This window comes from Bos taurus, chromosome 7, assembly GCF_002263795.3.
Source record: "Bos taurus isolate L1 Dominette 01449 registration number 42190680 breed Hereford chromosome 7, ARS-UCD2.0, whole genome shotgun sequence".
Taxonomy (NCBI): domain Eukaryota; kingdom Metazoa; phylum Chordata; class Mammalia; order Artiodactyla; family Bovidae; genus Bos; species Bos taurus.
Genome location: NC_037334.1, coordinates 7,582,311 through 7,597,297, shown reverse-complemented (window position 1 = coordinate 7,597,297; position 14,987 = coordinate 7,582,311). Strand labels below are relative to the sequence as shown.

The following is a 14,987-nucleotide window of genomic DNA, read 5'->3' as shown; positions in this document are numbered from 1 at the left end:
CCCCCAAGACGTATCAGTGAGCCCTGCTGCCCAACTTGGGTAAAAGTGGGCCACTCTCTTTTTCAGAATCACTCTGCTCTAACGGTCAAACTTCCTGGAAGGAGGCTTCTGGCCCACCTTCCTAGCCTTATCCTCAGAGGCCTTTCCTCTGTGTTCAGTCGGCCCCTTTTTGCCACAATCACACTTAGGGTTTTGTCATCACCCGTAAGGGCACCACCTCCAAAACCACTGATCTGAGGATTGCATTCTCTGATCACAACCCGTCTTCCTTTGAGCTTCTGTTTTCTTCATCTCCCATCCTAGATCCTGCCAGGATATCCAGTCCCTTCTACACCCCAGTCCAATGGCTTCCTTTCCATCCTACTGCCTTGGACACCTTTAGCTTAGATTCCCATCCTTTGTACTTGGGCTGTGGTGTCTGGCCAATTGGGCTTTCCTTCATAACTCTTTGAATAAGAGCTAAACCCTCCAAGCACTCTGATCTTTTCTCCACGATGATGCTAGAGGTCACAAAACAGCACAAAGAGGTGACATGAACATCCCCACCTGCCCATTCCCAGTGGGCTTTCTTCTGAATAAAACCTCTGATCTGCTGTCTCAGAGCTGTTTTCACTCACTGCCTCTGTTTCTCTGTTTGCTTTCTCCTGCTCCAGTCTGGTCCCTACCTCCATCTGGCATCTGCTTCTGCCAGATGGCTGTGATCTCTAGGTCTCTACCTCCCATGGACTCCATCCAGCCCCATCTCATCCAACTCCCAGCAGCTCTCTGAGCTTGTGGACCACCCTGTCCTCCTGAAACCTGCTTTCCCTCTTGGTTCCAGCACACACCCTCCTCTGGTCTCTCCCCTAATCCCCATAGCTCCTCTGTCTCCTTTTGGCTCCTCCTTTGCTCCATCTTTCCATGTGAGGAACCCCCGCCCCCAGCATTCTAACCCTTTCTCCTTCTTCTGTTTCTTCTGAGGATATTTCCTCACCTAGGACTCCAACTCGTAAGGCGACCATCAGTTTCCTCTGTAAGTGAATTTCAAGTTCACATGTCTCCTGATCCCAAGGTCATCCAGCTCCTTCCTCCTCTTCTCACGTGAAGGTGGAGGGTCTCATAAACACCCCATTCTTTGGTCAGAATCTGAACTCATGGCTCCCTCCCCAATCCTGCCCCTGCCCTCAATCTAGTGCATCCTTATAGCTGTCCACGTCCCATTCTCTGGGGCCCCTGAGCCTGCCCATTTCCCTCACCCATGTCCCCAGTCCTAACGTGCTGCCTCCACAATCTGTCCCCTGTCTGTCCCCTCTCTGCATCTTCTATCACCCATGGCCCCATCCACCGTCATTTTTCTCCAGGAATCCCTGCCAAGCCTTCTCTCTGGTCTCCTTATTGCCACTGGCATCCCCTCCATCCTCTTTCTCTTTTTAGCCCTGGATAGACTTTTCTGAAATTCCATTTAGGTCATGCCGTTTCTTGGCTGAAAACTGTTCAATGACTGCCTATCGCTCTGAAGATAAAGACTAAATGTTTCCAGGCCGGCACCTGCAGTTCTCCTTAGCCTTGTGCATGTCATGGTCACTCTGAGCTTCTGCTTTATCTCTTCAGTGAACCAAGCTCTACCCACTGCAGGGTTTTTGCTTGTGCTGCAGGAAGCACTCCCCTTCCTGTGTTTACCCCCTGGATTCCTCCTTATCCTTCCATTTTTGGCTCAAGTATAACTATCTTCTCTAAGCGTCCCTTGACTCCCCCAGACTCTGATCTCTGACTTTGCTCATTTGTGGTTGTTCAGTCTCTAAGTCACGTCCGATTCTTTGCAACCCCATGGACTGCAGCACAGCAGGCTGCCCTGTCCTTCATTATCTCCTGGGGTTTGCTCAAACTCATGTCCATTTAGTCGATGATGCCATCTCATCCTCTGACGTCCCCTTCTCCTCCTGCCTTCAATCTTTCCCAGCATCAGGGTCTTTTCCAATGAGCCAGCTCTTCATATCAGGTGGCCAAAGTATTGGAGCTTTAAAATTTCAGCATCAGTCCTTCCAACAAACATTCAGGGTTGATTTCCTTCAGGATTGACCGGTTTGATCTCCTTGTAGTCCAAAGGGCCCTCGAAAGTCTTCAACATGTGTCGGTTCAGAAGTGTCAGTTCTTTGGCACTCAACCTTCTTTATGGTCCAATTCTCACATCTGTACGTGACTACTGGAAAAACCATATCTTTGACTATATGGTCTTTGTTGGCAAAGTAATGTCTCTGCTTTTTAATATGCTTTCTAGGTTTGTCATAGCTTTTCTTCCAAGTAGCAAGTATCTTTCAATTTTATGGCTGCAGTCATCATCTGCAGTGATTTTGGAGCCCAAGAAAACAGAGTCTGTCACTGTTTCCATTTTTCCCACATCTCTTTGTGATGAAGAGATGGGACCAGAATTCATGATCTTTATTTTTTGAATGTTGAGTTTTAAGTCAGTTTTTTTCACTCTTCTCTTTCACCCTCATCAAGAGGCTCTTTAGTTCCTCTTTGCTTTCTGCCATTAGGATAGTATCCTCTGCATATCTGGGGTTATTGATGTTTCTCGGGGCAGTCTTGATTCCAGCTTGTGATTCATTCAGCCTGGCATTTCTCATGATGTGCTCTGCATGTAAGTTAAAAAGCAGGGTGATAATACATAGCCTTGTTGTACTCCTTTCCCAATTTTGAACCAGTCTTCTGTTCATGTCCGGTTCTAACTGTTGCTTCTTGACCTGCACACAGGTTTCTCAGGAAACAGGTAAAGTGGTCTGGTATTTCCATCTCTTTAAGAAGTTTATACAGTTAGCTGAGAGCCACACAGCCAAAGGCTTTAGTGTAGAAGCAGCAGTAGATGTTTTTCTGGAATCCTGTTGCTTTTTCTATGATCCAGCTGATGTTGGCAATTTCATCTCTGGTTTATCTGCCTTTTCTAAATCCAGCTTGTACATTTGGAAGTTCTTGGTTCATGTATTATTGAAGCCTAACTTAAAGGATGTTGAGTATTATCTTGCTAGAATGTGAAATGAACACAGTTTTATGGACTTGGCCCTGCTCATGATTAAATAGTTAATTGTCCAGTTACTTATTTATTATCCATCTCTGGATAACCCTAGATGTTTGCTCTGGGGACAAACATGATATATACATGGCCCAGCCTGTTTAATAAATGTTTGGTAATACTGTGGTGGAGGCCTGGGTAACTTGCCATCACTTCACATTCTCATCCATGGCCGAAGGCACAAGTGTCCAGCTCCTCTCTCCCCCTCCCCCAGACCAGCATCTCACAGAACAGCATGTCCCAAGCACATTGTAAAGCTTGCCTGAGATTACAGGGCTTGTGAAAAGTTGTTGCTAAACCATGAAAAGACACCAGGATTCTTGGCCTCCAGAGAAGAAGAATTCAATCCGGGGCCAGAGACGAGGCTTGATCGCTCAAAGCTTTTGTGTAATAAAGTTTTATTAAAGTATAAAGGAGATAGAGAGAGCTTCTGACATAGACATCAGAAGAGGGCAGAAAGAATACCCCCATGCTAGTTTTTAGCTGGATGTTATATATAGTTACTGCTGCTGCTGCTGCTAAGTCGCTTCAGTTGTGTCCGACTCTGTGCGACCCCATAGACGGCAGCCCACCAGGCTCCCCTGTCCCTGGGATTCTCCAGGCAAGAACACTGGAGTGGGTTGCCATTTCCTTCTCCAATGCATGAAAGTGAAGAGTGAAAGTGAAGTCGCTCAGTCATGTTTTACTGTTAATGAAAGAAAGGATTGTCTTAAAACTCAGAATGGCACCAGGCCCATCATCCATAAGATGTATTTTGGGATAATCTTGGCACCAGATGAGTAGATTGACTTGAATTTCTTGTAGAAGGGCAGATTACCATACAAATAGTTTTGTTTACATAGATCAGGGGAACAATGTCTGAGTATAACATACGGTTTGTCAAGTAGGTTCTGAGCCATTAGGTGGAACCGACTTTAAGACAGAATCTGGGATAAACGCATAGTACATTAACATAGTTTAAGACAAACATTTCCATAAGAAAAGTGCATTGGTTAACTCAAGGTTTGAGAACAGTTACCTTCAGGTGAAACCAGGTGTCATTATGGCAACACAGTATTTTAAGAGAAACCTTTTAAATTTCTATAGAGAAGGAAAAAAATATCACTAGTTTGTTTCCTCCTGCCGCTTAAGAGAGATAAAAATGTCTGACACTTGCAGCCTATTTCCTCCATTTGGAGACCCCTGGCCTTCCTGCCTGTTACCCTCTCACTTGGAACGTTCTCAGAGAGCCCTAAAGTTACCCTTCTGACTCCCCATCCAAGGGCTTGGCTGTGGAGGCTGGTCTTAATCATGCTTTTCTCCTCCAATATCTCCTGCTGTGTGACTTTGCTTAAGTTTCTCTCCCTCTCTGAGCTGAACTTATCAAATGCCTCAGGGTCCTTAGGGAGTAGAGTGTGTGTGTTCTCGGTCATTCAGTCATGCCCAACTCTTTGCAACCCCATGGACTATAGTCCACCAAGCTTCTTTGTCCGTGGGATTCTCCAGGAAAGCATATTCGAGTGGGATTTTCCAGACCTAGGGATTGGACCTGTGTCTCCTGCATTTGCAAGTAGATTCTTTACCGCTAGTGCCACCTGGGAAGTCCCCAGTGAGCAAGGAGCAGTTCCAAAGGTAAAAATGACATATGTTCACCTACCTGGAGCACCTGGGGGCTTGAATGGGGTGTCCTGAGGGACTGGAGAGGGTGCCTCCCCAGAAAGCAACTCTCCCTTCTTCTTCTTTTGGGGGATATGGCTTCGGTTTCTTCATTTGTAATTGGCATGATTTATGGGAGTGTCCAAGAAGCAGGTTCTATCTCTGCTTCTTGGGAAGATCTTTGGTTGGGAAGATTGCCTGGAGAAGGAAATGACAACCCACTCTAGTATTCTTGCCTGGAAAATTCTATTGAGTGAGGAGTCTGGTGGGCTATAGTCCACCAAATGGGATTATAAAGAGTTGGACACTACTGAGAGACTAAAGAGCGATAGTAGCAGCATGGGAGTGTCCATAGGTTCAGGAAAGAGATAGATAGCTAGGATGTACTGTGAGAAATAGATAGACAGGATGTACTAGATAGATATCTATACCTAGATAGATATTTGGTTGGCCAAAAACTTCATTCAAACCTTCCATACAATGCTATGGAAAACCTGAATGCACTTCTTGGCCAACCCAGTAGCTAGCTAGCTAGCAGACAAAGAGGATGCACTGTGCATAAAGCCTTATTAGCAGAAGGGGTTCAGAGGTGAGACGGGCTGTCTTGATTGATGGGCAGAGTTAACCTGTGTCCCTTAGAGTCAATCAGGGATGGAAAGTCCCAGGACTGTAGACCCTTAACCATTGAAGGAATTTGAGGCTATGTGGATGGGCCAGAACATGAAAGGATGTGGACTCAAAACCCAGAGACAAGTCCTGAGTCCACCCTGCTACTGACAAACCTCCTCCATAGGGATCTTCTCATGTGTCCACCCCTGGGGCTGGCACCACTCCCAGGATGAGAAAAATGATTTCTTTGAGCTAAGGTCATCCTCCCTGTAGGCAGAGACTGTCTTCTCCCTTGCCCTGGGATGCCCCCTTGGGACTTGGAGAGCCTCTGAGTCCCTCCCATCTCTGGCATGAAGAAGCATGGGAAGCAGAGATTCCCTCCGTCTGTGCAGGTTCCCTCACACTGTTCACTGCAGCAGCTTCTTCTGGGGGAGTGATGGCTATTGCCTTGCTTGCATGTCCTCCTAACAGTGCAGGGCTTGAGGGACTTCGCTCCACTTCACTCACCTGCCCCCAGGGACTTACGATCTGGTTGGGCTCCATCATCTTCCTCATCATTTTCTGCCACCATGACATTGCCTGATCTGTCACCAACACCACGGGTGTCCACCTGGGACAGGTGGTAGTGGGTACCATGGCAGTTTCTGAGGGCGGTGAGCCCCTCATTGGCAAACTTCTGTTCACTTCCCGCAGGTCCCAGGGCCCCTCCTGCTCTTAGACACTTTTGGTTGACTTTTCTCCCCCCTTTCATTTATTTGCCAACCCCGTTCTGGTGTTCTGAACATTGCTTGGGGATCCTTGCAGAGACTGAGCTCTGAGCTCTGCTGTGGTGGACCCTCCAATCTTGGTCACACAAGATTAGAGATATCCCTGATCCTGTGTGGTCTGGGTGGGTCTGAGGGAGAGACATGGGCTGGTGGAGCCCAGAGAGGAAGCAGGGCTTTTGCTATTGGGGCAGGCCGAAGGACTTCTTGGAGTAATAGTTGTTGGAAGTGGGTTGGGAACAATTAATAGGCTTTTTTTTTTTTTAAGAAAACAAGTGAAAGTATATTCTGTGGAGAGGACTAGTGCACTCAAAGGCCTGTAAGTGAAAGTGAGCACCTGGGTTTTGAGCCATAGGGAGGGGTTCAGGGCAGCTAGGGTGATGCAGGTGAGAGGCAGAGAAAAGGTGGAGAGAATAGGGAGACAAGGGCTTTGAGACCAGGTAGGAGCAGGGGATTGATTCTGAGAGCAGTGGGGAGCCAGGGAAGGTGTGGAGATGAGGAGAAACAGGGATGGGGAGTAGGAGAGATGGACAAAGAAATAGGGGCAGCAAAAGAGAGATACAGAGAAAGAATGAGGGAGAGAGACTGAGAGAAGGACACACAGAGACATAAATGGAGCAAAAGAAAATACATATACACAGATACAAACATATCTATCTTCTACCTATTTATCAGTCCATCTACCCACTTTCTATCACGTCCGTCATATCTGCTTATTTATCTATATATTTTCCATTTATCCATACATCCGTAATCTATCTGTCACCTACCATCTATCTATACCTATCCATCATTTATCCAACCATCACCTAGTCATCCATCCACCCATCTTTCTATCCATCCATCTATCCACCCATCATCTAATGATTAGTGGATTAGTAGATTATCTATCTATCCATCCATCCACCCATTATCTCCTCCCACCTCTCACCCCTGCCCTCTTTCTCTCTCTCCCCCACCATTCTCCCCTCTCTCTCAGTCAAAATACAGAGATGAAGAGAATAAGGGGACAGACAGAGGCACATAGACGGGCATGAAAAAATACAGAGAGCAAGAGAGAAAGCTGACTCAGATGGAGAGAGTATAGGTCAACAATGCAGGTAGAAGAGGATAAGGGGGTGAGTGGGTGCGGTGGGTAGGGGGATGAAGCGGGAGGGTGTAGCTTCTGGCGCCTTCTGCCAAGCCTGGTCTCAACCCCACCTGTTTCCAGGCACAGAGCAATGAGGAGAGCATGCGGCTGGTGGAGGAGCTGGGCCACTACTTCCGCGACGTCCACCTCTGGTGGATGGGGCCCTTCTTCCCCATCCTGCGGCTTGTTCACCCTAACTTCGTTGCCCCTCTGCTCCAGGCATCAGGTATCTCTCCCAGGAGCACCCCCTCCCAGCCTCTTCCCTGGCCCCTGCTCCCAAGCCCTTCTCACTCCTGGACAGACCAGGTTGAGCAGGAGAATGGACAGCATTGACAGAGACCTGCTGGGTGACTCTGGGAAAGTCTCCAGTTCTCTCTGGTTGCCGAAGTCTTTTTTCAGTTTTGGGTGGTGGAAAATCAACACTATTGGTCCACTATGTCAGATGTTCCAGGAGAGGTCAGAGGGTGCTGGGGCAAGCATGATGTCCTTGGTGCTTAAAAGTGCATTTTGTAGAGTGCTGTGCTGTGCTTGGGGATTTAGGATATGCTGAACCACGTAGGAGCCATGTCCAGGTGTGCTGGGATGTGCTGTGTCATGTTGGAGTGTGTCTAAGCACATAGGGTTGTGTTGATGGGGTCCACTCTATGCTGCAGCCTGGTCTGGTCCCCCGTCCCCCCCACCCCCACCTCCTACCTCCTCCAAGCTTCCTCTACTCTTGGCCCCATTCCTGCTATGCTGAGCTTGGAAAATTCAGACCGCTTCCTGGGAGCCTCCAGCCCCCACCAAAAATTATTACTCCGCCCCACCATCCACCATGGCCCCTGATGTTCTATTTCTTGTATCAGCCACCATCATACCCAAGGATATGTTTTTCTACAGCTTCCTGAAGCCCTGGCTGGGTGAGTAACTGTGAGTGAAGGGGATGATCTTGGGGGCCCAGGAAAAGGTTGTTTTGCTTACTCCCCATGGCTGTCTCTGCTAGGGGATGGGCTCCTGCTGAGTGCTGGTGACAAGTGGAGCAGCCACCGTCGCCTGCTGACACCTGCCTTCCACTTCGAGATTTTGAAGCCCTATATGAAGATTTTCAACAAGAGCGCAGACATCATGCACGTGAGTCTCTTGAACCCAGGGTCCCAGCTGGAGCATTGGGAAAGGGGGAATGGGCCTCAACACATATGGTCTGGAATCCTGATTCAGCTGGATGGCTTTGGGGGGGTCACTGATTTTCCTCTCTAAGCCTCAATTTCCTCATCTGTAAAACTGGGATGAAAGTGAAAGTCGCTCAGTCGTGTCCTACTCTTTGCGACCCCATGGACTATACAGTCCATGGAATTCTCCAGGACAGAATTCTGGAGTGGGTAGCCTTTCCCTTCTCCACAGGATCTTCCCAACCCAGGGATCGAACTCAGGTCTCCCACATTGAAGGCAGATTCTTTGCCAGCTGAGCCACTAGAGAAGCCCAAGAATACTGGAGTGGGTAGCCTATCCTTTCTCCAGGGGATCTTCCCAACCCAGGAATCAAACCAGGGTCTCTTGCATTGCAGGCAGATTTTTACCATTTGAGCTACCCCTTTTAAAAGATTGTGATGCTGGGAAAGATTGAAGGCAAAAGGAGATGAAGGTGGCAGAGGATGAGATGGTTAGATAGCATCACCGAGTCAATGGACATGAATTTGAGCAAACTCCAGGAGGTAGTGAAGGACAGGGAATCCTGGTGTGCTGCAGTCCATGGGGTTGCAAAGAGTCAGACATGACTTAGCAACTGAACAACAACAACAAAAGGGTGGTCAAGATGACGTAATGGAATCAGGTTCCTGGCACACATTAGGTACTCAGAAAGTTTTAGATGCTAGTCTGCTTCATGGAAGCTCTATAAATTCAGGACACAAATGATGAACATTGCATAGTAGTTCTTTCTGCACCACCTTAAAACTTTCTGCATACCCCCTTAAAACCCGTGGACTTGAAAGAATTAGTGTTTATTATTGTTCATGAGATGATACATCAGTTGAGTCATTCTCATCCTGGTTGGAATCATGCATGCATTTGTGGTCATGGGTGGGTTATGTAGACAGCTCTGCTGTTCTGGATTTAGCTTTGGCATGTACTCAGAGCTTGGCTAGCTGTCAACTGGTTTAGGATAGCCTTGGTGGGACAATGGACTCCTGTATTTGTCTCTCATCTTCTGGTAGCTCTCATCACCTGAGCTTGACTGCATGGTGGAGGCTGGGCTCCAAGAGAATGAGCAAACATGCAGTATCTCTTGAAACCTAGTTTGGAAACTAGCACACCACCTCCTGTTAACTGAAGCAAGTCCCAGCTCAGTCCAGATTCAACAGGTGGAGAAAGAGGTTGCTCTTCCTAATGAAGGAGCTGTGAAATCTCATTGCAAAGAGTGAAGGTGAAGGGAAGGATGAAGAAATGGGGACCCATTTGCAGTTGTCTTTCACTATGATAGTGATGAAGATGATGATGATAGTTAAAAGTTATTTAACACTTATTGTGTATCAGAAGGGCCTTCCTTAGTGGCTCAGAGGGTAAACAGTCTGCCTGCAATACGGGAGGCATGTGTTCAATTCCTGGGTCAGGAAGATCCCCTGGAGAAGGAAATGGAACAGTGAGCCAGGTCCATGGCATGTGTTGTCTAATTTATTTTCACAATCCTATGAGGTAGAGATGATTATAATTGCCACTTTAAGGATAATGAAATGGAAGGTTAGAGAGGTTAGGGAGATTGCCCAAGATAGCTCATTTGTAAGTGAGCTATGTTTAGTGAGTCAGGCATTCTAACTTGGTTTGTAAAACACCAATACAGGTCATCTTTGTTGTTGTTCAGTCGCTAAGTTGGGTCTGACTCTTTACAGCCTCATGGGTTGCAGCATAACAGGCTGTCCTGTCCTTTCCTATCTCCTGGAGTTTGCTCAAACTCATGTCCATTGAGTCAGTGAGGCCATCGTACCATCTTATCCTCTGTCAATCCCTTCTCCTCTTGCCCACAATCTTTCCCAGCATCAGGGTCTTTTCCAATGAGTCAGCTATTCACATCAGGTGGGCAAAGTTTTGGAGCTTCAGCATCAGCATCAGTCCTTCCAATAAATATTCAGGTTGATTTCCTTTAAGATTGATGAGTTTGATCTCCTTGCAGTCTAAGGGACTCTCAAGAGTCTTCTCCAGCACCACAATTTGAAAGCATCGGTTCTTTGGCCCTCAGACTTCTTTATGGTCCAATTCTCAAATTTGTACATGACTACTTGAGAAACCTATATGCAGGTCAGGAAGGTAGAACTGGACATGGAACAACAGAGTGGTTCCAAGTAGGAAAAAGAGTACGTCAAGGCTGTATATTGTCACCCTGCTTATTTAACTTATATGCAGAGTACATCATGAGAAACACTGGGCTGGATGAAGCACAGGCTGGAATCAAGACTGCCAGGAGCAATATCAATAATCTCAGATACGCAGGTGATACCACCCTTATGGCAGAAAGTGAAGAAGAACTGAAGAGCCTCTTAATGAAAGTGAAAGAGGAGAGTGAAAAAGTTGGCTTAAAGCTCAACATTCAGAAAACTAAGATCATGGCATCCGGTCCCATCACTTCATGGCAAATAGATGGGGAAACAGTGGAAACAGTGGATGATTTTATTTTTTGGGGGGCTCCAAAATCACTGCAGATGGTGATTGCAGCTTCCATCTGCAAATTAAATTAAATTTGCAGAAATTAAAAGACGCTTACTCCTTGGAAGAAAAGTTATGACCAACCTAGATAGCATATTAAAAAGCAGAGACATTACTTTGCCAACAAAGGTCCGTCTAGTCAAGGCTATGGTTTTTCCAGTGGTCATGTATAGATGTGAGAGTTGGACTATAAAGAAAGCTGAGCACAGAAGAATTGATGCTTTTGAACTGTGGTGTTGGAGAGAAGACTCTTGAGAGTCCCTTGGACTGCAAGGAGATCCAATCAGTCCATCCTAAAGGAAATCAGTCCTGGGTGTTCATTGGAAGGACTGATATTGAAGCTGAAACTCCAATATTTTGGCCACCTGATGCAAAGAGCTGACTCATTTGAAAAGACCCTGATGTTGGGAAAGATTGAAGGCAGGAGGAGAAGGGGACGACAGAGGATAAGATGGTTGGGTGGCATCACCGACTCAATGGACATGAGTTTGGGTAAACTCCGGGAGTTGGTGATGGACAGGAAGGCCTGGCGTGCTGCAGTTCATGGGGTCACAAAGAGTCAGACACGACTGAGTGACTGAACTGAATTGACAGGAAAAAACATAGCTCTGACTATACGGACTTTTGTCAGCAAAGTGATGTCTCTGCTTCTTGACACACTGTCTAGGTTTGTCAGAGCTTTTCTTCCAAGGAGCAAGTGTCTTTTAATTTCACCGCTGCAGTCACCATCCGCAATGATTTTGGTGTCCAGGAAAATAAAATTTGTCACTATTTTGACCTTTTCCCCATCTATTTGCCATGAAGTCATGGGACTGAATGTCATGATCTTAGTTTTTTGAATGTTGAGTTTCAAGACAGCTTTTCACTCTCCTCTTTCACCTTCATCAAGAGGCTCTTTAGCTCCTCTTTGCTTTCTGCCATTAGAGTAGTATCATCTGCATATCTGAGATTGTTGATATTTCTCCTGTCAATCTTGATTCTAGCTTGTGATTCATCCAGCCTGGTATTTTGCATAATGTACTCTGTATATAAATTAAATATATAGTGTGACAGTATGCAGCCTGTTGTACTCCTTTCCCAATTTTGAACCAGTCCATTGTTCCATGTCCAGTTCTATTGCTTCTTAACCTGCATACAGGTTTTTCAAGCGTCAGGTAAGGTAGTCTGGCATTCCCATCTCTTTAAGAGTTTTCCAGTTTGTCATGATCCACCTGGTCAAAGGCTTTCGTGTAGTCAATGGAGCAGAATTAGATGTTTTTCTGGAATCCTTTTGCTTTTTCTATGATCCAACGAATGTTGGCAATTTGACCTCTGGTTCCTTGCCTTTTCTAAATCCAGCTTGTACTTCTGGAAGTTCTTGGTTCATATACTGTTGGAACCTAGCTTGAATTTTGAGCATAACCTTGCTAGCATGTGAAATGAGCGTAATTGCAAGGTAGTTTGAACAGGTCGTCCTAACTGCTACTAAAAATCGGGTAGTGGAAAAGCCAAATGGAAAGCAATGCATTAACCGAGGGCACACAGAACAGAAGAGGCAGAGCTGGCCCTTGAGCCCAGGTCTCCTGAATCCCAGGCATAGGGTCTTCATGTCTTGATAGTAGGGGATTCCACTCTCACTCAAGCCTGGTCTTCCCTGGGGATGGGTGTTTGGAGCACAGGACCAAAAGGCTGGGTCTCAGGGAATTCAGCCAGGTGGTTGGGATTGGGCAGGGACTCGAGTGGGAAGTCCCAGCCCTAACCTTGCTCTCTTTTGTGTCCAGGCCAAGTGGCAACGCCTGGCCTTAGAGGGCAGCACTCGTCTGGACATGTTTGAACACATCAGCCTCATGACCCTGGACAGTCTGCAGAAATGCGTCTTCAGTTATGACAGCAATTGCCAGGAGTGAGTCTCAGCCCGGGTCCTGGGGAGCATGAAGTATAGATCCATGGGAGTAGATGGGTCAGGGAGGACTGACCAAGGTAAACAGAAGGGATCTTCTTGGAGGAAGTAGGTCAGAGCTGGACACTGAAGGACAGGGAAGGGAAAGAGAAGGAGCGATTCTTGCAGGTAGACAGAAATGTTTGATAAAGGCCATGAGGCCAGGATAAACAGAGCCTGTGTAGCTTGGGGGAGACATCTTGAGGTTGGAGGAATGGGCAGAGTTCTATCTTCAGGACATTCTGAAGCCAGACAAAGAGGATATGAACTTCATCCTGAGGTTTCCTGGGAGCCATGGAAGATGTTTGGGTACATGAGGATCTTGGTCAAAGTTGACTTGGACATATGACTGGAGAGAAGACTGATTGTTGTGTAGACATGAGATGTGAGGAGACCACAGAGGGGGGGAAGTTTGAGCTTGGTGGAGAAAATGGGGCAGATTTGGGGGAAACTGAGAAAGACATTGGCAGGCCCAGATATTGTGTGGGAGGGAGGAGAGATGAGGGTGATTCCCATGCTCTGCCCTGATGTCCAGGACATGAGGAGCTCACAGAGATGGGGGTCAGAGAGAGAAATGTGATTGAATGGGATGTGGTCCTGGGTAACTGACCAGAAGTGCTCCTGCAGTATGAGATCATGAAAGGAGGCAATAGCTTACAACATCTGAAATCCAGAAGCACACAGCTATTGATATCTCCTATCAGGGTTCCCAAGACCCCCTATTAGGAATCGGAGTTTCTAAGAAGAGATGGCCCACAGATATACAGGACTTCTTTTTTTTGGCCATGCCATGTAGCTTGTGGGATCTTAGTTCCCCAACTGGGGATCCAACCTGTGCCCCCTGCAGTGGAAGCATTAAAGCCCTAGCCACTGGACCACCAGGGAAGTCCCACAGGACTGCTTCTTAAGGCTTTCTCTGGTCTGACCCTGTAGGAAACCCAGCGAATATATTGCCGCCATCTTGGAGCTCAGTGCCCTGGTGATGAAACGAATTAAGCACATCTTCCTGCATGTGGACTTCCTGTACTACCTCACCCGCGATGGGCAGCGCTTCTACAGGGCCTGCCGCCTGGTGCACGACTTCACAGATGCCATCATCCAGAAGAGGCGTCGTACTCTAATCAGTCAGGGTTCCCAAGAATTCCTCAAAACCAAGACTAAGGCTAAGACTTTGGACTTCATCGATGTGCTCCTGCTGGCCAAGGTAGGCTTCCTGTGTGCGTGTGTGCATGCTAAATCACTTCAGTCATGTACAACTCTTTGTGACCCTATCGACTGTAGCCCACCAGGTTCTTCTGTCCATGGGATTCTCCAGGCAAGAATGCTGGAGTGGGTTGCCATGCCCTCCTCCAGGGGATCTTCCCAACTCAGAAATCAATCCATGTCTCCTGCAGCTCCTGCACTGCGGGCAGATTCTTTACTGCTAAGCCACCCAGAAAGCCTCAAGGTGGGCTCCTCTGGGATTTCAATTCAAGAGGTAGACTGGATCTTGGTTTCAAAGGTCTGATTAAAGAACTTGGACTTGATCCAGAGAGTGCTAGGGAGTCATAGAGGATGCTTGAGGAAGGGAGGGGCAGATCAGAGAGAAGTTTCAGGTGTGACTGTGTAGAAGGCTTCCTGGAAGGAGTAAACAGGAGGCAGGAGACCAGGGAGGAGTCCCCTGGACTGGAGTGGGCTATGGAGATGAAGAGGGAAGGATCCTGCTTGGATAATGGAGCTTCAGGGACAATCTCAGGTTAGGCTCAGATGTCTTCAGAGCTGGTGTGACTCTGGGGATCTTGCTTTCTGTTCAGGATGAAGATGGGAAGGGATTGCCAGATGAAGATATCCGAGCTGAAGCTGACACCTTCATGTTTGAGGGTAAGGGTCCCAGTGTGTGGCTAGAGAATGGGCAGGGGTCTCTTCATCTCGAGGACTTGGCGGGTGCTGGATCACCCCATCTTGCCTATCCTTCCCATCTTCTTTGTGGGGAGGTGGGGAAGGGTGGCTTGGCATGGTCCACCCTTTGGTGCTGAAGTATCCCAGAGACCCAAGCCTGTCTGGCTGCCCCTCAGGCCATGACACCACAGCCAGTGGCCTCTCCTGGATCCTGTACAACCTGGCAAAGCACCCAGAATACCAGGAGCGCTGCCGGCAGGAGGTACAAGAGCTCCTGAGGGACCGCGAGCCTAAAGAGATTGAATGGTGAGTGCAAGTCCTCATGGTGTG

At 47.4% G+C, this 14,987-nt stretch overlaps 1 protein-coding gene across 2 annotated transcripts in view; it reads left to right on the top strand.

Moving 5' to 3' along the window:
- Positions 1-14,987, top strand: part of LOC534967 (leukotriene-B(4) omega-hydroxylase 2-like) — a 31,263-nt gene that overhangs the window by 1,446 nt on the left and 14,830 nt on the right. For both annotated transcript variants that reach the window (NM_001046391.1, XM_024994399.2), the window contains exons 3-9: positions 7,268-7,412; positions 8,032-8,085; positions 8,169-8,296; positions 12,622-12,743; positions 13,713-13,983; positions 14,573-14,639; positions 14,834-14,963. In NM_001046391.1, the coding sequence (NP_001039856.1) occupies positions 7,268-7,412; positions 8,032-8,085; positions 8,169-8,296; positions 12,622-12,743; positions 13,713-13,983; positions 14,573-14,639; positions 14,834-14,963 (917 nt within the window). The remainder of the gene's footprint in view (positions 1-7,267; positions 7,413-8,031; positions 8,086-8,168; positions 8,297-12,621; positions 12,744-13,712; positions 13,984-14,572; positions 14,640-14,833; positions 14,964-14,987) is intronic.